This window comes from Procambarus clarkii, chromosome 5 (genome assembly GCF_040958095.1).
Source record: "Procambarus clarkii isolate CNS0578487 chromosome 5, FALCON_Pclarkii_2.0, whole genome shotgun sequence".
In the NCBI taxonomy this organism is placed as follows: domain Eukaryota; kingdom Metazoa; phylum Arthropoda; class Malacostraca; order Decapoda; family Cambaridae; genus Procambarus; species Procambarus clarkii.
In genome coordinates, this window is record NC_091154.1 from 5,190,722 (window position 1) to 5,214,175 (window position 23,454).

At 41.3% G+C, this 23,454-nt stretch overlaps 1 protein-coding gene and 1 long non-coding RNA gene across 2 annotated transcripts in view; both read left to right on the top strand.

The window, feature by feature from the left end:
• LOC138372947 (uncharacterized) overlaps positions 1-23,454 on the top strand; it is a 312,699-nt gene that overhangs the window by 241,566 nt on the left and 47,679 nt on the right. The gene's annotated exons all lie outside the window — the stretch shown is intronic.
• LOC123764981 (uncharacterized) overlaps positions 7,186-23,454 on the top strand; it is a 29,722-nt gene continuing 13,453 nt past the window's right edge. The window contains exons 1-2 of the mRNA XM_045753288.2: positions 7,186-7,249; positions 16,800-16,969. Of these exons, the coding sequence (XP_045609244.2) occupies positions 16,810-16,969 (160 nt within the window). The 5' untranslated portion in view covers positions 7,186-7,249; positions 16,800-16,809. The remainder of the gene's footprint in view (positions 7,250-16,799; positions 16,970-23,454) is intronic.

Here is a 23,454-nt window from a genome sequence, read left to right on the forward strand (position 1 = left end):
TAACACAGTGTTTAGTGACATTTAATGCAGCATACAAAATGTGCATAAAGTATGCATAAGATGTTTAACTCTGAGAAAATAATAAAATCCAGCAGATGACTATACAGAAGATTACAGAAACACTCGAGCAGATGGAAATGCCACTACGAAGACATGAAAACTTCACAGAAATCACGGATAGCGCAAAACCTAAAACCCTCTAAAACCCTCGTGCTAAAATGAAGAAATACAAAAAGAGCAAAAAGTCATCTAAATTAAAAAAAAAACTTCTTTAGAAACTATGAAAAAAATGATGATAAAACCTCTGCAAATATAAGCCCCCTTAATATAAGAAGTACGTACATACACTGAAAAACAAAGAAATAAATTCTGAAAGAGCAATATAAATCTATGTTTAGCAAAGCAATAGATGCAATGAAAATGGAAACTGATTACATCTTAATGAGCTTAGTCCACATGGAAAGTTACATGTTGGACATTTTAAATCTCACAGCATTAAAAAAAAAAGCATTGAATGTAATTAAATGTCAATTTCTGGATGAGATCCCATATACAGTATTGGCTTCCACAAGCTACTATCTGATAGAGCACCATACAACTAGGTGCCATCAGTTGCAGAGTTCTATTGGCCTAGTCCCATTCTATTGGTCGTCCCAATGGGACTACCTCCCTCTACAATATGATAAGTACCTGTGCAAAAGGTTTGAACATAAAAATATATTACAAATAGTAAAATACTAAAGACAACAAGGGATAAAGACGGTGACTTACAAATAGGGAAACGAACAACCCTCTACACCACAAACCGAACAATGGAGGTGTGTAGAAACTGCTTTAAACCACTTTGGAAGAGTGTTGTAGGGATTGTATGTAACATTTGTAACACAAGATTTCACCCGAGTTGACAGATTTACCTACACAATATGCAAACAGAGAAGCTACCTACTGGATCTGTCACAATGACACACTGATATGGGATAACATAACCAAACTAATAAATGGCATTCCTGAAGCATATAGGCTACCATTCACAGAAAAGCTACCAGAAATATATGCAGATTGTGTAAAAACAGCAATGAACACGAAACAATCTAGGAACTGATAGTTTAGAGAGCCAAATTAGGAATGTGGAAGGACTGTGTCGAGGTACGCAAAAACAACGGTAATATTGATGAGCCAACTGGTAATGAACAGTGAGAGCAAAAATGAGAAAGATGAAAGCAATACTGAGAAAGAATGCAGAAATTAAAAAGTTAGGGCAAAAAACACGTGTCCCAAAAGAGAGGTGGCCAATGCAAGCACAGGTATAAACAACCGAAATAAAATCACAAATGAAAATATTTGCAAATATAATGCAAAGGGACTGTGCAAACTTGAGCTCAAAGGCACAAAGTGCACATTCATGCATCCCCAAAACTACCGAAACATGTTGGGGAGGGTAAATGTCGTTTTGGAACAGAGTGCAGATATTTCCACCCTAAATTATGCAAAATCTTAACTAATGAGAGAAAATGCTATCATCTTCAATGCCCTGTTTTCCACTTGAAATATAGGTACACAGCCCTATAGACAAGAGAAGGTCCAGTATAATAACCCTGGAAGTTTTTTTTTTACTGGCAGGCAGAAACCAAGTAGAACATACAAGAGATAGAAACAGACAGAAATATTGCAGGCATATGGATGGGGAGGAAGAAATACACAAGATTGGACTACAATTTGTCATCAGGCCCACATACTACACCCCCAGTACCACACAAACTATCACACTCCACAACACCAGTACTACTACCAAAACTGGACGGACCTCAGCCACCGGCTCATTCAATCCCGGGTGCCGGCGAGAAAAATGGGCAGAGTTTCTTTCACCCTGATGCCCCTTGTTACCTAGCAGTAAATAGGTACCTAGGAGTTAGTCAGCTGTCATGGGCTGCTTCCTGGGGGTGGAGGCCTGGTCGAGGACCAGGCCACAGGGACACTAAGCCCCAAAATCATCTCTAGATACCCAAGATAACCTAACCTTTGGCAAAACAGCACACCCTGGGTCAGGGTGGAGAGGAGGGAGAACTCCCAAAACCCACCAGAAGTGACACACAATACAGAAAATCATATATATTTGCAAACATACAAGGCCTAAAGTCAAAATCAAGAAATAAAGTTCATAAATGGCCTCCTAGTAGAGTTCAATTCAATATTTGGAATATTCATGGAAACTCTCATGAAAGATTACATGGATAGTGAAATCTGGAACCCAAATTATAATTTATGTAGATGTGATAGAGAAATTAGGCCAAATGGAGGAGTAGGTCTCAGTCAGCAGATTACAGAACCAACTAGGAACGAAAACACGCTAGACCTGATATTCACGAACAATGAGGAGCTAATCAGAGACATTACTGTCTCAGACACTTCGTACTCGGACCACAAGCTCATTGAAGTGCAAACTAACATTAATAACAGTAGTAGGGCCAAGAGAAACAACAAGCAAGAAGGGCTATTCAATAAATTCAATTTTAAATAGACTGGGAGAAAATAAACAGGGAACTTACAAACATTCAATGAGAAAATGTTCTAAGAAATAAAAATCCTACACAGGGAATAGAAAAACTGACTTCTGAAGTATATGAAGTATGTCTGATACATGTTCCTTTGAGGAAAGCCAGAAAGAGGTCCAATGTAGAAAGAGAAGGCAGACGACATTACAAAAGGAGGAAGAAATTAATGGAAATGCTTAAGCAGACACGACTACAGAGAAGAAGTAATTTAAACAGGGAGATTGAAGAAATCGAACAGAGACTGAAGAAAGGCAACTAGAACAGAAAACAATTCAAGAAATAAAGAAAAACCCAAAATATTTCTTCACATATGCTAAATCAAAAGCGAAAACCACTGCCAGTATTGGACCTATTCGTATTAGTGAAGGTTCATACACTGAGGATGACAAAGAAATTAGTGAAATCCTAAAAAAGCAGTATGAGGACATGTTTAGCACTCCGATACTCAGTATGAAAGTAGAAGATTCGGACAATTTCTTTATGAATGATACTCAAACACCTGTAAATATAACTGATATCAACACGAGCGTGGCAGATTTTGAAAGAGAAATTGACAATATGCCCATGCACTCAGCCCCAGGTCCAGACTCATGGAATTCAATATTTATAATGAAATGCAAAGTGCCGGTAGCACAGTGGGAAAGCAGGAACGAAGGACAATAGTGTGATGCATCAAATGAAAAAATCCACAAGAGCTGTGATAAGGGTTCGAACCTACATCCGAGAGGATCCCAGACACGCCTTAATCGACTGTGCCACGACACTGTAAAAGAATTGCAACTGGGAGTTCATTGCAGATCAATGCCCAATGGAGTTCATTGCAATTCATCGCGAATTACAATCGCGTCTGGGATCCTCTCGGACGTAGGTTCGAACCCTCTTCACGGCCCTTGTGGATTTCTTCATTTGATGCATCACGCTATTGTGATTTCTGTGTGCAATGAAGAAATTGTTCACGACTTTTGTTAAACCAAAGCTGGAACATGCAGTGGTTGTATGTTGCCCATATCTTAAGAAGCACATCAACAAACTGGAAAAAGTGCAAAGATATGCCACTAAGTGGCTTCCAGAACTGAAGGACAAGAACTACAAGGAGAGGTTAGAAGCATTAAATATGCAAAAACTAGAAGATAGAAGAAAAAGAAGCGATATGATCACTACATACAAGATAGTAACAGGAATCGATAAAATTGATAGGGAAAAATTCCTGATACCAGGAACTTCAAGAACAAGAGGTCATCGATTTAAACTAACGAAACAAAGCTGCTGGAGAAATATAAGAACATTTATGTTTGTAAACAGAGTGGTAGACGGTTGGAACAAGTTCCAACCACCTTTGAGAAGGTGGTGGAGGCCATGACTGTCAGTAATTTCAAAGCGTTATACTGTATATGTATATGTATATATAGTGTACATGTATGTATGAGTATATGTACGAGTATATATAACATTACACCAGAAACAAATACCTTTTTGATATTCAAAGAGTACGACTTAATCAAACTAGAAATGCTTTACAAATCAAGGACCCAGAAGGGATGACCTTCCCAATCATGTTAAAGACTGTACCTCTCTCAACCAGTTTAAGATAAAAACTAAGCACTACCTAATTAACTCCCTGTAACCTACCTTACCCCTATAATGTCAACCCATGTCTGCTATTTATTTAAACAATGCTGTTTGTCGACCTAATTGTATTTCTGCTGTTATTCTGCCATGTTCCCCCATTTTTTATTTTTATATTTTCTCAACACATTTTATACTTTAATCTCAATTAGTATTAATAAAAAAATAAAAATAAAATGTTTATTCAGGTAAGGTACATACATACAAGAGATTTTACATAAATTGATCGATTTATAGATGGAGCTAGTACATACAATGCCTAAAGCCACTATTACGCAAAGCGTTTCGGGCAGGAAAAACATTAATGACTAAAACTTAATACTAATTGAGTATAAAGAATAAAATGTGCTGAGAACAAATAAAAATAAAGATAATAAAGGGGGGGGAACATGGCTGATAAAGCAGCACAAATACAATTAGGTCGACAAACAGCGTTGTTTAAATAAATAGCAGACATGGGTTGACAATAGAGGGGTAATGTAGGTTACAGGGAATTTATTAGGTAGTGCTTCGTTTTTATCTTAAACTGGTTGAGAGAGGTTTAAGTTTTAGCCTTTAGTGTTTTTCCTGCCCGAAACGCTTTGCGTAATAGTGGCTTTAGGCATTGTATGTACTAGCTCTATCTATAAATTCATCAATATTTGTATCACCCCTTGTATGTATGTACTTTACCTGAAAAAACATTTGAATTTTGAATTTGAATTAATAGTTGTGTAACTAGCGTCAAAAGATTGTTATTTGCTTAGCTAAACAAACTCTGGGGTTCAGTTCCTGAATCAATTATGTGCCTCTGTAACCCTTTACACCACTGCCCACGGGATGGGTATGGGGTGCATAATAAAGAAAAAAAATGAAATTGAATTGTAGAGTATTAACAAATCATAATATATATTTTTTTTTTTTTTTTTTTTTTTTTTTTGAGATATATACAAGAGTTGTTACATTCTTGTACAGCCACTAGTACACGTAGCGTTTCGGGCAAGTCCCTGGAATACGATCCCCTGCCGCGAAGAATCGTTTTTTCATCCAAGTACACATTTTACTGTTGCGTTAAACAGAGGCTACAGTTAAGGAATTGCGCCCAGTAAATCCTCCCCGGCCAGGATACGAACCCATGACATAGCGCTCGCGGAACGCCAGGCGAGTGTCTTACCACTACACCACGGAGACTGTGGTGATATCATTAATTAACTTAAAGCTCTAAGTAAACCCCATGATGATGTTAATCCATTATGGCAAGCATTCAACAGCAAAGTTTCTTTATTATACTAATAGAAACATGACTAAAAGATGAGTGAACTTAACCACTTATGATAACCAACAGCACACTTAAGATAACCAACAGCACACTTAAGATAACCAACAGCACACTTAAAATAACCAACAGCAGACTTAAGATAACCAACAGCCCACTTAAGATAACCAACAGCACACTTAAGATAACCAACAGCAGACTTAAGATAACCAACAGCACACTTAAGATAACCAACAGCACACTTAAGATAACCAACAGCACACTTAAGATAACCAACAGCACACTTAAGATAACCAACAGCACACTTAAAATAACCAACAGCAGACTTAAGATAACCAACAGCACACTTAAGATAACCAACAGCACACTTAAGATAACCAACAGCACACTTAAGATAACCAACAGCAGACTTAAGATAACCAACAGCAGACTTAAGATAACCAACAGCACACTTAAGATAACCAACAGCACACTTAAGATAACCAACAGCAGACTTAAGATAACCAACAGCACACTTAAGATAACCAACAGCACACTTAAGATAACCAACAGCACACTTAAGATAACCAACAACAGACTTAAGATAACCAACAGCAGACTTAAGATAACCAACAGCACACTTAAGATAACCAACAGCACACTTAAGATAACCAACAGCAGACTTAAGATAACCAACAGCCCACTTAAGATAACCAACAGCAGACTTAAGATAACCAACAGCAGACTTAAGATAACCAACAGCACACTTAAGATAACCAACAGCACACTTAAGATAACCAACAGCAGACTTAAGATAACCAACAGCAGACTTAAGATAACCAACAGCACACTTAAGATAACCAACAGCACACTTAAGATAACCAACAGCAGACTTAAGATAACCAACAGCACACTTAAGATAACCAACAGCACACTTAAGATAACCAACAACACACTTAAGATAACCAACAGCAGACTTAAGATAACCAACAGCAGACTTAAGATAACCAACAGCACACTTAAGATAACCAACAGCACACTTAAGATAACCAACAGCACACTTAAGATAACCAACAGCAGACTTAAGATAACCAAGAAGGTAACTGTAAACTTAACAACTTAACAATGGTGTACACAACACACATATACAAGAAGGTAACTGTAAACTCAGAGAGTTAAAGTAATAAAGTTAACATTAATTAACTAATACTAAGACGGTGACTTTCATCTTGAGCTTTGCCCGCCTGATGGACACTAGTTGTTACTTGAAGGTTTTGTGGTGTCCACACACACACAGGTCTCCTTACCCGAGGGCCACTAGTTCTCTAGTGGCCTCGACAAGGACAGGAAGCCGGCGGGTTGTCAAAGATTCTCCCATCATGTTGTGTGGGATAGATGAGTCTTGGGCGGGTAGGAGGTTCCATCAGCACCTGTCCTCAGGCCCGGCTGTGTTGAGTCCAGCAACATGTGTAGCCCCGTACATGATACATGCTCATAATCAATATCATCTTTGGTACATATGCAACATCTGTCAAGATTTCCCGACATCTTTGGTCCAGAAAAAAACTTAAATCATAAAAATTAAATCCTGCCGTAAGCGCTGTGCGTGTGTATGGCTTTACAAGATGCAACAACATTGGTGTTATGTACACACAAACCCAATAAACCTTCTTGTAAATAAATACGTAAATAAATATATTAATTAAGTGAATAAATAAATAAATAAGAGTTATTATACTCGTGATCCCTCTTATTGATCGTCACTTATTTTTATCTCATTGTTTGTTTACATCAGATGGAGGCGTCGCGACCCGCGAGCTCTCGCACTTTTACTCTCGTAAGTCGCGTTGGCGAGGCCCAGTCTCTCCTTTATTAGCTCATTCCTGTTGAGAAGACTTGCTTGTTGGTGGTCGAGGCTGCGAGAACAGCCAAGTTGGGTCGTTAATGAGGGAGAGATGAAGGACCTGAGGTGGTGAGATGCACCTTAACCTGCCTAACTTCCACACGACACACAGTGATGACCACAGACAAACACTCAACAGACACGTAGGGTGACCACACACACTCAACAGACACATGTAGTGACACAAGAGACAGACAGACACATGTAGCGTGTATGCCTGCCCGTCCCCCCCCCCCTCCCACACACGCACGGGAAAAATAGACAACACACACACCTTAAACATTATGTGGAAATGAATGACCGAACTCTAATAGAGAAGACAACTGTAATAAAGAAGCCAGAACTAATAAAGAAGCCAGAACTCTAATAAAGAAGCCAGCACTCTAAATAAAGAAGCCAGAACTCTAAATAAAGAAGCCAGAACTCTAAATAAAGAAGCCAGAACTCTTAATAAAGAAGCCAGAACTCTAATAAAGAAGCCAGAACTCTTAATAAAGAAGCCAGAACTCTAATAAAGAAGCCAGAACTCTAAATAAAGAAGCCAGAACTCTAAATAAAGAAGCCAGAACTCTAAATAAATAAGCCAGAACTCTAAATAAAGAAGACAGAACTAATAAAGAAGACAGACCTGGGGTGGTTTTGGGATAGTAAACTGACACTAGAGGAACACATAAAGAACATTCTAGGAGCGTATGTGTCACTTTCCACCTTCAGACGCGCTTATAATTCCATGGATGGTGAAATACTAAAAAACTGTTCATGACTTTTGTGAGACCAAAATTGTAATATGCAGCAGTTGTATTGTGCCCATGTCTCAAGAAGCATATAAATAAAATGGAAAAGATATAAAGGCACGCTAGAAAATGGCTTCTGGAACTGAAAAACAAGTGTTACGGGGAGAGGCTAGAGGTGCTAAACATGCCAAAACTAAAAGATAGAAGAAAAAGAGGTGATATGATCACCACTTACAAAATACTAACAGGAATCAACCAAATTGACAAAGAGGAATTCCTGAAACCAGCAACTTCAAGAACAAGAGGACACAGATTCAGGCTAAGCAAACAAAGGTGCTAAAAAATATTAGAAGGTTTTCTTTTGCGAAACGGAGTGGTGTACGATTGGAACAAGTTAAGTGAGGTGGTGGTGGTGGAGGCCAAGACCATCAGTAGCTTCAAAGTGTTATACGACAAAGAGTACTGAGAAGACGGGACACCACGAGCGTAGCTTCATCCTGTAACTACACTTAGGTAATTACACACAACACAAGACACACAAAATCAAACTTAACAGTGACTGAACATACAGACACCTGCCTGTATCTGATAACTTAATAGTGACTGAACATACAGACACCTGCCTGTATCTGATAACTTAATAGTGACTGAACATACACACACCTGCCTGTATCTGATAACTTAACAGTGACTGAACATACACACACCTGCCTGTATCTGATAACTTAACAGTGACTGAACATACACACACCTGCCTGTATCTGATAACTTAACAGTGACTGAACATACACACACACACCTGCCTGTATCTAATAACTTAATAGTGACTGAACATACACACACCTGCCTGTATCTGATAACTCATCTTCAGGCTCTATGGCAGAAAAGAAATTGTCTTCGGTATCAAGTTTTGCAAATCATTTATTGCGTTACCTAATGTAATGGTCAAGCTCATCTGAGCTAACATGGCCGCCAAGGTTAACATAATCCAATCTAACATAGCTTTAACATAATTTGTTGGCATAATTTGAGCTAACATAAGCAACCTATTCTGAGCTTACATAGCTAAGGTTAACCCTTAAATGGTGCATGGCTATATACCATTTGACACCCACAGCCGCATACATAAAAAAAAAAAAAAATCTTTTTTCTTCCTAACCTGTAGGGAGGGAGCCGGTCGAGCGGACAGCACACTGCACTTGTGATCCTGTGGTCCCGGTTCGATCCCGGGCACCGGTGAGAAACAATGGGCAGAGTTTCTTTCACCTTATGCTCCTGTTACCTAGCAGTAAAATAGGTACCTGGGTATTAGTCAGCTGTCACGGGCTGCTTCCTGGGGGTGGAGGCCTGGTCGTGGACCGGGCCGCGGGAACACTAAAGCCCCGAAATCATCTCAAGATAACCTCAAGATAACCTGTTAAGTCGTGTTCCCTGATCATGGGGAAAAAAATCAATTGTACTTACCGGCGACGTAATTGAGCCAACAAGATGAGTGATGACGTCACAGTTTGCATGTTCGCTCATGCACGGTGCGTCCCGGAGGCGTCGCGCGCGGTCTTCAAGCAGCCAGAGTTGCCACAAATTTATTTTCGCGTCATTATTTACAGTGTCTAGATGTGTATTCTTTGCAATATTAGTCACTAATTATGTTGCACATAATGTCACTTGACAGTTATTGTCAATATATGTTGCACACATCGAGTATACACATGCGCACACAAACATTTTCCATTACGGCATTATATTATGTACAGTAATCACAATGTTTATTATTTTATATGTGCACACTAGCACGCACTATGTACAGGTTTTTGCACTATTATTGCACATTTAGAAATCTTGGAGTGAGTGGTAGTCGTTGAAGCAGTCGACAACACACAATGCAACTCCACACCTTCACACCATGTTTGCACCAGTTTATGTTTCTGTTCTCTTCGTTTTGTTGTTTTGCATACTACACAAGCACGTTGGCCTATTGCACGCTTTCCACCTGCTGGCAAATTCTTTAGATTGTGTTGCTGAAAGGCATCCATGTGAGCGAGCCTGGGTGTTGCAGCATGCTGCAACACTGGGTTCATGATTGGTCTTCGTATGCCAGGGACTTCTTGACCAAACTTTGCTAATAACTGTGTTGCAAGTGTAAAAGCAAATGAACGGAAAACAGGTTTACGTCCAGTTTTCACCAGTTACAAATTATAGCAGTCCAACATGCTCATGTCAACAAGATGGAAAAACACTTTTTTCGTCCACTTCAATGTTTTCCGCACACACTCGATATTGCCAATCATCATGTCAGCCTTATCAATCAAACGCATGTTGATATTGTAGTCAAGAACACAATCTGGCTTATATACTGGTTCTCTCGTTACACGGTGCACCTTGCCACTGTTCAACATTGTACCCTCATGAACGGTTGTCAGCAGGTTCACTTCTCTCTTGTCTTTCCACCGTACCGAGAGTATTTGATCACATTTCCGTACCTGGCTGGCACTCACCAACTGCAAGCCCACCGTCAAACACTGGCATTTCCCTTCTTCGTGCCTTTACTGTGCCAACCAATCCGGTTCTATTTTCAATCAAGAGCCTAGCTACCAATGGACTTATATAGTAATTATCTGTGTATAGGATGTGCCCCTTGTTCATCCATGGTGCCATCAGTGGCTTCACCACACTACCCGAGAAACCATGTTCGTCGCTACCAGGAATGTCTACATCGCTAGCTGAATACAGAATCATGTGTAACACGTATCCTGTTTCACAGTCACGCAGTACAAAGAATTTCAATCCAAATCTGTTTCGTTTGGAGGGAATATACTGATTGAATGAAACACGTCCTCTGAAAAGTACAAGGGATTCGTCAATCACCAGCTTCTGTGCTGGTACGTAAAAATCTCTGAATTTTCCAATCACATCATTCATATAGTGCCTCACTCGCCAAAGTCTATCATCCTCTGTCCGGTCCTCATTACTTGCAAAATGCAGACACCTGAGGAGTATCTGAAATCTGTCTCGGAACATATATTTCCCGAAGAAAGGTGTTGGAATAGTCAGATCTTTGCTCCAGTAATCTGGGATAGCGTGTTTGACACAGTGTTTCATCAACATACATATCGCTAGAAACACATACATTTCACCTACATTGGTGGTTTTCCAATGTTGCAATCATGAAAATTCTGTTATCTCTCTTCTAATGAGATGAGCCGTATGAAGGTTTGTTTGGTGTACAATATATTCCATGAGCGGCTCATCATAGACTGCTGTAAAATAATCACATTCACTCATATCATCATCATAGACTGCTGTAAAATAATCACATTCACTCATATCATCACCATTATCAGGGAAAAGCTCTGTAATCCCAACGTCTTTATTGTCAAAGGCAGGAATTCGAGGAATAAAACCAGCACCATCACTCCACACTAGTCCGCCTGGTGTCCTGCGAGACGCAGGGGGCGCAACAGGGGCATGACGGCAAGGAAGCGATGCACCCCGTGGACCGGGAGCTGAAGCCCGTCTACGCACAGTGTGGCCACTACGTGCACGTGAGGTAGAAGCACGTGAACATGAGGCTCTTGGTGCCACATGTTGTTCCATGCGGTGGCACTTGGCTGGGCGAGACGCTGCTGACGCGACAAAATCTCGCCCAGTAACACCACTGGTACTGGCACCAGGCTCGGTAACACTGTGTTCTGATTCCACTTCACTAAAACCAGAAAAAGAGTCACCTTCCTCTGACTCGTCACTGAAAATATCCTCAGACTCTAAATAATCACAGGAACTGTGTGGTCGAGGGTGAATTGGGGTAGACACTAGGCGAGGTGGCATGGGTGAGCGTATAGGCCTCGCCATGGGAGGCGGCTGTATCTCATATTCACTGTCTGTGCTATCAACATCGGTCATTGTGTGTAGTCTTTATCAATATCAGAGTCATCAAAGTCACTTTCCTCACCATTGGAAAATAATTTACTGGTTATTTGCTCCTGGGTGAGTGATTGCGTGGGGCGTGCCCAGGAAGTGTTCGGCCGTTCGCTCGACATGGTGGCTGCTGGGTAACTCAGGCCTCCCTCGCGACAGTAGCGTGAGCTGGATTTGTTTTCAAAATGGTGGCTGTTTACTATAGCCCCTGGGCAGCGTATGGGGACCCCCTATACCCCGCGGGCCTTTCAAATCGTGCGCGGTACTCCAAAGCATCATATGATGCGATGCGCAATTTACTGCAAGTCGGTCAATGCATCACACGATGCGATGCGCAGTTTAAGGGTTAATCTAATCTGAGCTAACATGGCCAAGGTTAACATAATGTGAACTGAGAGAGACAAGGTTAACCTTACCTAACAAAGTCAAGGTTAACATAACATAACTAAGATTATTTCAACAATACGCCATCAACAAAGTTAGTATTGAGGTTAGCTGGGAGGAGAGGTTAGCTGGGAGGAGAGGTTAGCTGGGAGGAGAGGTTAGCTGGGAGGAGAGGTTAGCTGGGAGGAGAGGTTAGCTGGGAGGAGAGGTAAGCTGGGAGGAGAGGTTAGCTGGGAGGAGAGGTTAGCTGGGAGGAGAGGTTAGCTGGGAGGAGAGGTAAGCTGGGAGGAGAGGTTAGCTGGGAGGAGAGGTTAGCTGGGAGGAGAGGTTAGCTGGGAGGAGAGGTTAGCTGGGAGGAGAGGTTAGCTGGGAGGAGAGGTTAGCTGGGAGGAGAGGTTAGCTGGGAGGAGAGGTTAGCTGGGAGGAGAGGTTAGCTGGGAGGAGAGGTAAGCTGGGAGGAGAGGTTAGCTGGGAGGAGAGGTTAGCTGGGAGGAGAGGTTAGCTGGGAGGAGAGCTGCAAGTGCTACACTCATTTTCTGGACCACGATTTTGCTCTTATTTTATTTATAAATTTAAATTTTTGTAGTAGCTTACAGCAAGTTTTGGGCGGAAGCTTCTTCCATTTACAGTATAATGTATATTTCTTATACAGTATTAGTAATGGTGACCACCACAACCAGGGTTGTTTTAGTGATGGTGACCACCACAACCAGGGTTGTTTTAGTGATGGTGACCACCACAACCAGGGTTGTTTTAGTGATGGTGACCACCACAACCAGGGTTGTTTTAGACCTTCAATAAAATGTAAGACTGCCATGTACACACAGGCTCACACCTGCTTCCTCAGGTCTCTATTAACCATCCCCCATCTTGAATCAAAATCGTGAGTCCCTCACTTTTCTTCTCGGGTCTTAGTAGGAAGATGAGTAGAGGAAATACAGAGAACATATATGGCACACATAGACGCAATAAAGCACCTAAATTATTGGGGTCGTCTCAAAGCTCTCCAAATGTACTTACTAGAAAGAAGACGAGAAAGATATCAAATAATATACACATGGAAGATACTGGAAGGCCAGGTCCCAAATCTACACAGTAAAATAACAACATACTGGAGTGAACAATATGGAAGAAAATGCAGAATAGAACCAGTGAAGAGCAGAGGTGCCATAGGCACAATCAGAGAACACTATAAACATCAGAGGTCCACAGTTGTTCAACACCCTCCCAGCGAGCATAAGAAATATTGCTTGAACAACCGTGGACATCTTCAAGAGAAAACTAGATTATTTTCTCCAAGGAGTGCCGGACCAACGGGGCTGTGGTGGGTATGTGGGCCTGCAGGCCACTGCAAGCAACAGCCTAGTGGACCAAACTCTCACAAGTCAAATCTGGCCTTGGGCTGGACTTGGGTAGTAGAAGAACTCCCAGAACCCCATTAACCAGGTATCAACCAGTACATTAGTAGTATCCAGACAGGTACGAGAGGAGTGTTTGTCAACTCTGTTGTCGACTGAGCTCTGGTTGGAAGCAGATCGATGAAGAACTCTGTAAGGTAAGGCAACAATGGCTTCTCTAACAGTTATGTTGAAGACGTCATTAAAAGGTGAAACACCATGCAACCTCTGAAGAATCAACTAACACAACACTTGTACCTCCTATTAGACTGTTTTATAAGAACTTCTTTTCGATGGCTCATAAAACGGAGGAAAGTGTCCTGAAAGATATTATTAATAGGAACGTTGAGATCTTGAGGTTATATTGAGATGATTTCGGGGCTTAGTGTCCCCGCGGCCCAGTCCTCGACCAGGCCTCCACCCCCAGGAAGCAGCCCGGGACAGCTGACTAACTTCTAGGTACCTATTTACTGCTAGGTAACAGGGGGCATCAGGGTGAAATGAAAGAAACTCTGCCCATTGTTTCTTGCCAGCACCCGTGATCGAACCCGGGACCACAGGATCATGCGTCCAGTGTTCTGTCCGCTCAGCCACCGGCTCCCTACAGACACAAATCACAAGATACAATTAACAATTTACTACAAAAGCAAGAAAACGGCTAACCTACTCATGAAGAGCTCTCTAGACATCAAACAGAATGCCTTGAAAGAAACTAATGCTGTCTATGCCTTCACAAGCCCACTTGGGGACTGTTAGCCCCAAAGATCTCAGTATATAGGCAAGACAACAACGTCTCTTTCTAGGCGATTAACAATGCACAAACAACAGGGCTCCATCAAGGACCATATAATCTCACACAACCAGACCATCACCAGAGAAATCTTAACAAGAAACACAGAAATTATCAATAGATACAACGACAACAGGAGACTCGACATCAGCGAGGCCCTACACATCAAAAAGTCAAAACTAGCAATCAACAGCCAATTAACACGTACTGTAATTACATTCTACGCACTTCAAGACCCCGAACCAACAAAGAAGTAAGAAGATAAAACATGCAATGTACTCATTAATTCATGTCCTGTATCACCTGTCCTGTATGTACCCATTGATTTGTGTCCTGTATCACCTCTCCCCAAAAATGAATATAAGCATTAACCCATAAACTGCGCATATTACCGCGCATCTTGGGGGGCCCGGAAACTAAAAATATTTGAATTATGTAAAAATAACTTTAAAATGTTAAACAAATCTCCAACTTATTGGCTTCAGTGTCGTGAAACTTTCATCAAAATATTTTCAGAAATTGATCCCTTTTTTCCCGTCCGTCCGTCCCTTTTTTCCGGGACGGACCTTTTCCATCATGTCCCCCTCTTGGGGTTTCTGCATGACTTTTGGTCTCGGGTGCGACGGGGTTTTGGTGCCTTCGTCCTTTGTGTTTGCTTCTTTTTGTTCTCGAAGGTTCGGGACGGTTTTGCTCCTTCCTGTTTTCTGGTGCGTCTGTCGTCATTCGGTTGAGCTTCCCTCCGGTCATTTCTAGGGCTTGTGGGTCCTCTTCCTGGCAGCTTCTGGGTGTTGGCCTTTTTGTTCTTTTGTGAATATCTCTTCTCTTCACACTGTCTCGGCGCTCCTAGTTTTCCTGGGAGCGATTTTGCTCCTCTTAATGAGTCTTTTCACTCCTGCCCTTCTGCGGGATGTTGGTGCGGGGCGTCTCCTTATGCAAGTTCCTTCCCTGTCAGCTGCACTTGTGGAGGTGGACTTGCACACTTGTGGCATTTTCGTTTTGGTCCTGCGTTTTCTTTTCCCTCCTGGGGCTGTCATAGGATTGGCTTGCGGAGGATGTAGAGGCGCTTGGGGCCGTTCCTGGGTCTGGCACCTTGGTTTCTGCTGCTAGCTTTCAGTATCGATATTCCTTCTGCGCCGTTTCGCAGGTTGTATCGTGCGTTGTTACACCTCCGGCCTGCTTATGCACTGCCTGTGTCGTCCTGGTCTTTGGACAGGGTGCTCTCCTGTTTTTCTTCTTGGTGGTTGTGGCTCCTTGGGGTCAGGTTTGCTTTGCCTCGGTTTTCTTTTTGTGTTGGCATTCGCCTCTGGGGGTCGTGTGGCAGAGCTTCTTGCTCTTCTCAGGCGCAGTGGTTTTTGGCTCCTATGGTCGTGGTCATAGGTTTCTTCGTCTGCAGCTGTTCTCCCTTTTTTCTGGCGAATGATATACCTTGGGTTCTTGTCTCGACTTCGTGTTGAGGAGTGATTCACCGGCCGCCTCCCGGGTATGTCCCCTTGTTTTCTTAGGTAGTCTTTGGTGAGGTAGCTCCGGGGAGCCGTAGGGGCTCCCCCCAGAAAACCAGCGTTGAATGTAATGAAACGCCATTTTCTGGGTGAGTCCCGCACCCTCCCGCCCTCCGGTCGGCGGGGTTTTTTCGCGGTTTTGATATCCAGCCTCAGAACTGGGGCGGGGATCGCCGGCGCGGGGGTCTGGGGCTCCCCCTTCCCCCTCCTGGGGAGGAGGGAGCTGCGCAGACATGCGGCGCGGCTCGTGTGACGTCATGCTTGTTAGTTCGTTTTCCTGGGGGAGTTCTGTCCACTCGTTTGTCGATTTTTGTTGTTAACCAGAATAGGGGTTTGTTTTGTGGCGCTTACCTTTCTGGGTGCCTGTCCCGGTCGATGGCAGATATAGAATGCTCCAAATCACATGTGCATTTCTATGGGCCATTGCTCCCCATGCCTCTGTGAGAGGGCCAGGTTCTGGCTCGTGGTCCCCGGTAGGCCTAGAACTCCACCCACATCGACTGATGCAAAATAGTTAGGGTATCCATATCAGCCATGGATAGCTCCGGGGAGCCTCCGGGACTCACCCAGAAAATGGCGTTTTATTACATTCAACGCTGGTTTTTTATGCCTCCTGGATGCAAATTAACAATGTCAAATAAAATAAGTAATTTTTTTCAGAACAATTATTTTGTGCAGACCACAGGTGTGGAGTGCAGGAAGTAAAGAAGGTTTATACAATTGTGTTGTGAAATCTGGCTTTAACACAGCTTTGTGTTTCCCAAGGACACACACCATGGAGCAACAGAGCAGAACACCAGGCAGAGACGGGCGAGACGTTACTCACTTTCTCAGTGTATACATGTCAGACGAAATTACGCCCAAGATTGAGCCGGCTGACAACATGAGGTCAGATGACCCGCTGGAGATTGCTGAAGAGGACACGGAACAAACAGGTACGCAACAGTCTCACTCATCACAATATATCAAGTCTCATAGATTTTTTTTGTTCTGTGCCAGAGATAGGCTTTGAGGCAAAGGGAAATGAATTATAATTATACTGTACAGTATATTTATACTGTATGTACACACACACACACACACACACACACACACACACACTCTTAGGGTCCCAGATATTGTCGCATTATCAGAGACGAAACTTGAAGGAAATATAATAAATGAAGTCATATTCCCAAGAGGCTATTCAGTTTGGAGACGTGACAGGAAAACTAGGAAGGGAGGAGGAGTGGCTGTACTGGTGAAAAAACACCTGAAGGTAAGAGGGTTAATATTTGAAAACCCTCGAGATATTGACATAATGGCATTGCAGGTCTGGAATCAGGATGATAAGCTGATAATTTTAAATGCCTACAGCCCACCAGCAAGCAACACATGGACAAAGGAAGAACTGGATGACAAACGAGAGGGCCTCATAATGGTCATGAGAGATATTATTGCACAAGCAGATAAAGATAAATCACGACTGTTGATACTGGGGGACTTCAACTTTAAAGCAATAGACTGGGAGGCCTATGAAGCAAGAACGGAGGACTTTTGGACATGCAGATTTGTGAACCTCATTCTGGAGACATTCTTGTATCAACACATAAAGCAGGCCACAAGAATGAGGGAAGGAGATGTACCGTCAGTACTGGATCTAGTATTCACCAGGAAAGAAGAAGAGATATTTGACATCCAGTACCTTCCTCCCTTGGGAAAGAGTGATCACGTCCTGTTAGACATTGATTATGCTTTAAGATATCATCTAGAAGAAAATGGGGACATTGAAACAGTTGATAAACTCGATTTAAGGAGAGGACACTATGGGGAACTTCAAAATTTTTTTAATGAGTGTAATTGGACAGAATTGTTGCTAGGCAGGGAAGTAAATGAAATGTATGCCAAATTTTTAAAAATATACGAGGAAATAGGAGCCGGTCGGCCGAGTGGACAGCACACTGGACTTGTGATCCTGTGGTCCTGGGTTCGATCCCAGGCGCCGGCGAGAAACAATGGGCAGAGTTTCTTTCATCCTATGCCCTTGTTACCTAGCAGTAAATAGGTACCTGGGTGTTAGCCAGCTGTCACGGGCTGCTTCCTGGGGGTGGAGGCCTGGTCGAGGACCGGGCCGCGGGGACACTAAAAAGCCCCGAAATCATCTCAAGATAACCTCAAGATAAGGCACACAAACATTCATACCAAAACAGAGGTGCAGGGCCAGAAAACAGGATTGGTTCGACAGAAATTGTGAGAGGGCAAGAGACCAAAAGACACAAAAATGGAATCAGTATAGGAAGAGGCCAAACCCTCAAACATACCAGCGATACAAAGATGCGAGAAACAACTATACGGCAGTAAGGAGAGAGGCAGAAAGAAATTTTGAAAAGGGGATAGCGGATAAATGTAAAACAGAACCGGGCCTATTCTACAAATTCATAAACAACAAATTGCAGGTAAAGGATAATATCCATAGGTTGAAAATGGGAAACAGATTCACGGAAAATGAAAAGGAAATGTGTGAAACATTAAATGAAAAGTTCCAAAGTGTGTTTGTACAAAATGAAATCTTCAGAGAACCAGACACAATGGGAATTCCAGAGCACAACATAGAGCGGATAGAGGTGTCTAGAGATGAAGTGGAAAATATGCTCAAGGAGCTCAGTAAGAACAAAGCAGCTGGCCCAGATGGAGTTTCACCATGGGTTCTGAGAGAATGTGCATCTGAGCTCAGCATCCCAATTCACCTGATCTTTCAGGCATCCCTGTGTACAGGAATCATAGCAGACGTGTGGAAACAGGCTAACATAGTTCCAATCTACAAAAATGGCAGCAAAGAAGACCCCCTCAATTATAGACCTGTATCATTGACATTGAATGATATTATGGCTGGTAATGGGAACAATCCCATTATTTGCATTAGCGTGGGAGGAAATGATGTTGGTCGAGTCAGGAGTGAGGAACTGATTCAGAGGTATAAAACAGCCATAGAGTTAGTTAGGAGCAAGGGAGGAATCCCGATCATATGTGGCATTCTTCCAAGAAAGGGAGTGGGAAATGAATGGATATCGAGGGCACTTGGTGTCAATTGCCGGCTGGAAAGATATTGCAAATCAAATGCAATATCTTTCATAGACAACTGGGAACACTTCTATGGAAGAAATGAAATGTATGCTCGTGATGGGGTGCATCTATCGAGAGCTGGGGTTGTTGCTGTTGCGAACTCGCTAGAAGAAGTGGTTAGAGGTGTTTGTTTGGGTTTAAACTGTTAGTAGATAGAGGTATGGGAATTGATTTGGAGGAAGGAGGTAATAAAAGTATGTGTTTGTGGGAGAAAGGAATTGGCAAAACGATCAGGGAAAGAGAAGGTCCGCAAAATAACAATTCACTTAGGGTATATTACACTAACAGTAGAAGTCTAAGAAATAAAATTAACGAATTAAATGCTCTTGTCTGCACAGAAAAAATAGATATTATTGCACTTACCGAAACGTGGATGAATGTAGAAAATAGAGAACTATTAGCTGAATATCAAATATATGGATTTAAACTATTTCACACAGATAGATATATTAGACGAGGAGGTGGAGTAGCCATATATGTTAGGGACAATTTGAAATGTAGTCTCAAAGAGGGAATCAAAACAGAGCCACACACAGAAACTATTTGGATTGAATTAAACGAAAAAGCTAATAATATTATAATAGGAGTAATATATAGGCCACCAAATTTAGACAGAATGGAAGCAAAGCATCTATGGGATGAAATATCTAGAGCATCTAGATCTAACAGTATTTATGTCATGGGTGACTTTAATTTTAGCGGAATAAACTGGTTGAACAAAACAGGGAATAGTGAAGCAGAAGATTTTCTAGAATTAATTGACGATTGCTTTCTTACGCAACACATTAAGGAACCAACACGGGAAAATAATATTTTAGATTTAGTGTTAACTAACAGGGAAACGCAAATTAATGACATCGAAATAGGGAGTGAGCTAGGGAGCAGTGATCACAAAGAAATCAGATTTAGCATAGAATGGAATAGACCAGTAGGAGAAAATTCTGTTAAAGTGCCAGATTTTCGAAAAGCTGATTTTAATAGCCTAAGAAATTTTTTGGGTCAAATTGATTGGAAAGGCTTGGGTATGGGGTATGGGCCGGTCTTGGAGCGAGACATGAACCCAGCGATAGGTGACTTAAATGGGGATTTCGATGTGGATTCAATATATAACTTATTTAAGAATATTCTAAACAAAGCACAGGAACGTAGTATACCATACAAATTGAATAGATCGTATACTAATGACCCAAAGTGGATAACAAAGAATTTGAAGAACCTTATAGGTAAAAAGAGAGCTTGGTACAAAAGGATTAAAAATGGGGAGGTCACTTTAGAACAGGAATTCGTACAACTGGTTAGAAATGTTAAAAAAGAGATAAGGAAAGCAAAAAGAAACTATGAAGTTCGCATAGCAGGGCAAGCAAAGACAAATCCTAAAGGGTTTTTTCAGTTATATCGTACTAAGACTAGGGAAAGGATAGGTCCATTAAAAACTGAGACAGGTCAAATAACAGATAGTGATGAAGAGATGAGTAGTATTTTTAATAAATATTTTGTATCTGTATTTACTAAAGAGGAACTTAACAATATGCCTTCAGCCGAACAAGTCTATGTGGGTGGGGACGAGGACAGGTTGACGAGTTTAGCAGTTACCAGGGAGGATGTTCTTAAACAAATAGTAAAACTCAAACCAAACAAATCCCCAGGGCCGGATGAAGTGTTTGCTAGGGTGCTTAAAGAATGCAAAGAGGAGCTTTGTGACCCACTGTCAACCATATTTAATAAATCAATAGAGTCAGGCAGAGTGCCAGAGTTTTGGAAAGTTGCTAATGTGATACCAGTTTTTAAGAAAGGAGATAGATCACTTGCGTCTAACTATCGACCAATTAGCCTAACGTCTATTGTGGGAAAGTTACTCGAATCTATAATAGCAAATAAAATTCGTCTTCATCTTGAAAAACATAAATTAATAATTGAGTCGCAACATGGTTTTATAAATGGCCGTTCATGTTTAACAAATTTGTTATCTTTTTATTCTAGCATTGTTGAGGCAGTTGATAGTGGTAAGGATTGCGATGTTGTATACCTTGACTTTAGCAAAGCTTTTGATACAGTGCCACATGAAAGACTGATTAAAAAAATAGAGTCTCATGGTATTGGGGGTGCTATATTAAGCTGGATTAGGGCATGGCTATACCAAAGGAAACAGAGAGTTAGTATAAATGGAATCAAGTCAGAGTGGGAAAATGTTGTAAGTGGAGTGCCTCAAGGCTCTGTCCTGGGACCTCTGTTGTTTATAATATATATAAATGATTTAGATTCAGGTTTGAGTAGCAACATTTGCAAATTTGCCGATGATACGAAAATCGGTAGGGAAATTAATTCGGAGGAGGACTCACTATCACTTCAAGTTGATCTAGATAGGGTTTTGAAATGGTCAAAGGATTGGCAGATGCAGTTTAATGCTGATAAATGTAAAGTTCTGAGGTTAGGTAATGATGATAGAGTTACAAGATACGAGCTAGATGGTGTTGTGATTGCGAAGTCGGATTGCGAAAGGGATCTGGGAGTTATGATTAGTAAGAATTTAAAACAAAAGGATCAATGCATAAATGTTCGTAATAAGGCAAATCGGACACTTGGATTTATTAATCGCAGCGTTAGTAACAAGACACCTGGTGTGGTTCTCAAGCTATATCTTGCTCTAGTTAGGCCCCATTTAGATTATGCAGTTCAGTTTTGGTCGCCATATTATAGAATGGATATAAATTCACTTGAACGTGTCCAGCGTAGGATGACTAAGTTAATTCCCCAAATTAGAAATCTTTCATATGAAGAAAGATTAACAAAGCTTAAGTTGCATTCACTGGAAAGGCGAAGAGTTAGGGGTGACATGATAGAGGTTTACAAGTGGATGAATGGACATAACCGGGGGGATATTAATAGGGTATTAAAAGTATCAACACAGGACAGAACACGAAACAATGGATATAAATTGGATAAGTTTAGATTTAGGAAAGACTTGGGTAAATACTGGTTCAGTAACAGGGTTGTTGATTTGTGGAACCAATTGCCGCGTAACATTGTGGAGGTGGGGTCCCTCGATTGTTTCAAGCACGGGTTGGACAAGTATATGAGTGGGATTGGGTGGTTATAGAATAGGAGCTGCCTCGTATGGGCCAATAGGCCTTCTGCAGTTACCTTTGTTCTTATGTTCTTAAGTGTAATAGTGAAAGTATTGGAAAAACTAATCAAAACTAAATGGGTAGAACACCTGGAGAGAAATGATATAATATCAGACAGACAGTATGGTTTTCGATCTGGAAGATCCTGTGTATCGAATTTACTCAGTTTCTATGATCGAGCCACAGAGATATTACAGGAAAGAGATGGTTGGGTTGACTGCATCTATCTGGACCTAAACAAGGCTTTCGACAGAGTTACACATAAGAGGTTGTTCTGGAAACTGGAAAATATTGGAGGGGTGACAGGTAAGCTTCTAACATGGATGATAAATTTTCTGACTGATAGAAAAATGAGGGCAGTAATCAGAGGCAATGTATCGGAATGGAGAAATGTCACAAGTGGAGTACCACAGGGTTCAGTTCTTGCACCAGTGATGTTTATTGTCTACATAAATGATCTACCAGTTGGTATACAGAATTATATGAACATGTTTGCTGATGATGCTAAGATAATAGGAAGGATAAGAAATTTAGATGACTGTCATGCCCTTCAAGAAGACCTGGACAAAATAAGTATATGGAGCACCACTTGGCAAATGGAATTTAATGTAAATAAATGTCATGTTATGGAATGTGGAATAGGAGAACATAGACCCCACACAACCTATATATTATGTGAGAAATCTTTAAAGAATTCTGATAAAGAAAGAGATCTAGGAGTGGTTCTAGATAGAAAACTATCACCTGAGGACCACATAAAGAATATTGTGCAAGGAGCCTATGCAATGCTTTCTAACTTCAGAATTGCATTTAAATACATGGATGGCGATATACTAAAGAAATTGTTCATGACTTTTGTTAGGCCAAAGCTAGAATATGCAGCTGTTGTGTGGTGCCCATATCTTAAGAAGCACATCAACAAACTGGAAAAGGTGCAAAGACATGCTACTAAGTGGCTCCCAGAACTGAAGGGCAAGAGCTATGAGGAGAGGTTAGAAGCATTAAATATGCCAAAACTAGAAGACAGAAGAAAAAGAGGTGATATGATCACTACGTACAAAATAGTAACAGGAATTGATAAAATCGACAGGGAAGACTTCCTGAGACCTGGAACTTCAAGAACAAGAGTCATAGATTTAAACTAGCTAAACACAGAAGCCGAAGAAATATAAGAAAATTCACCTTCGCAAATA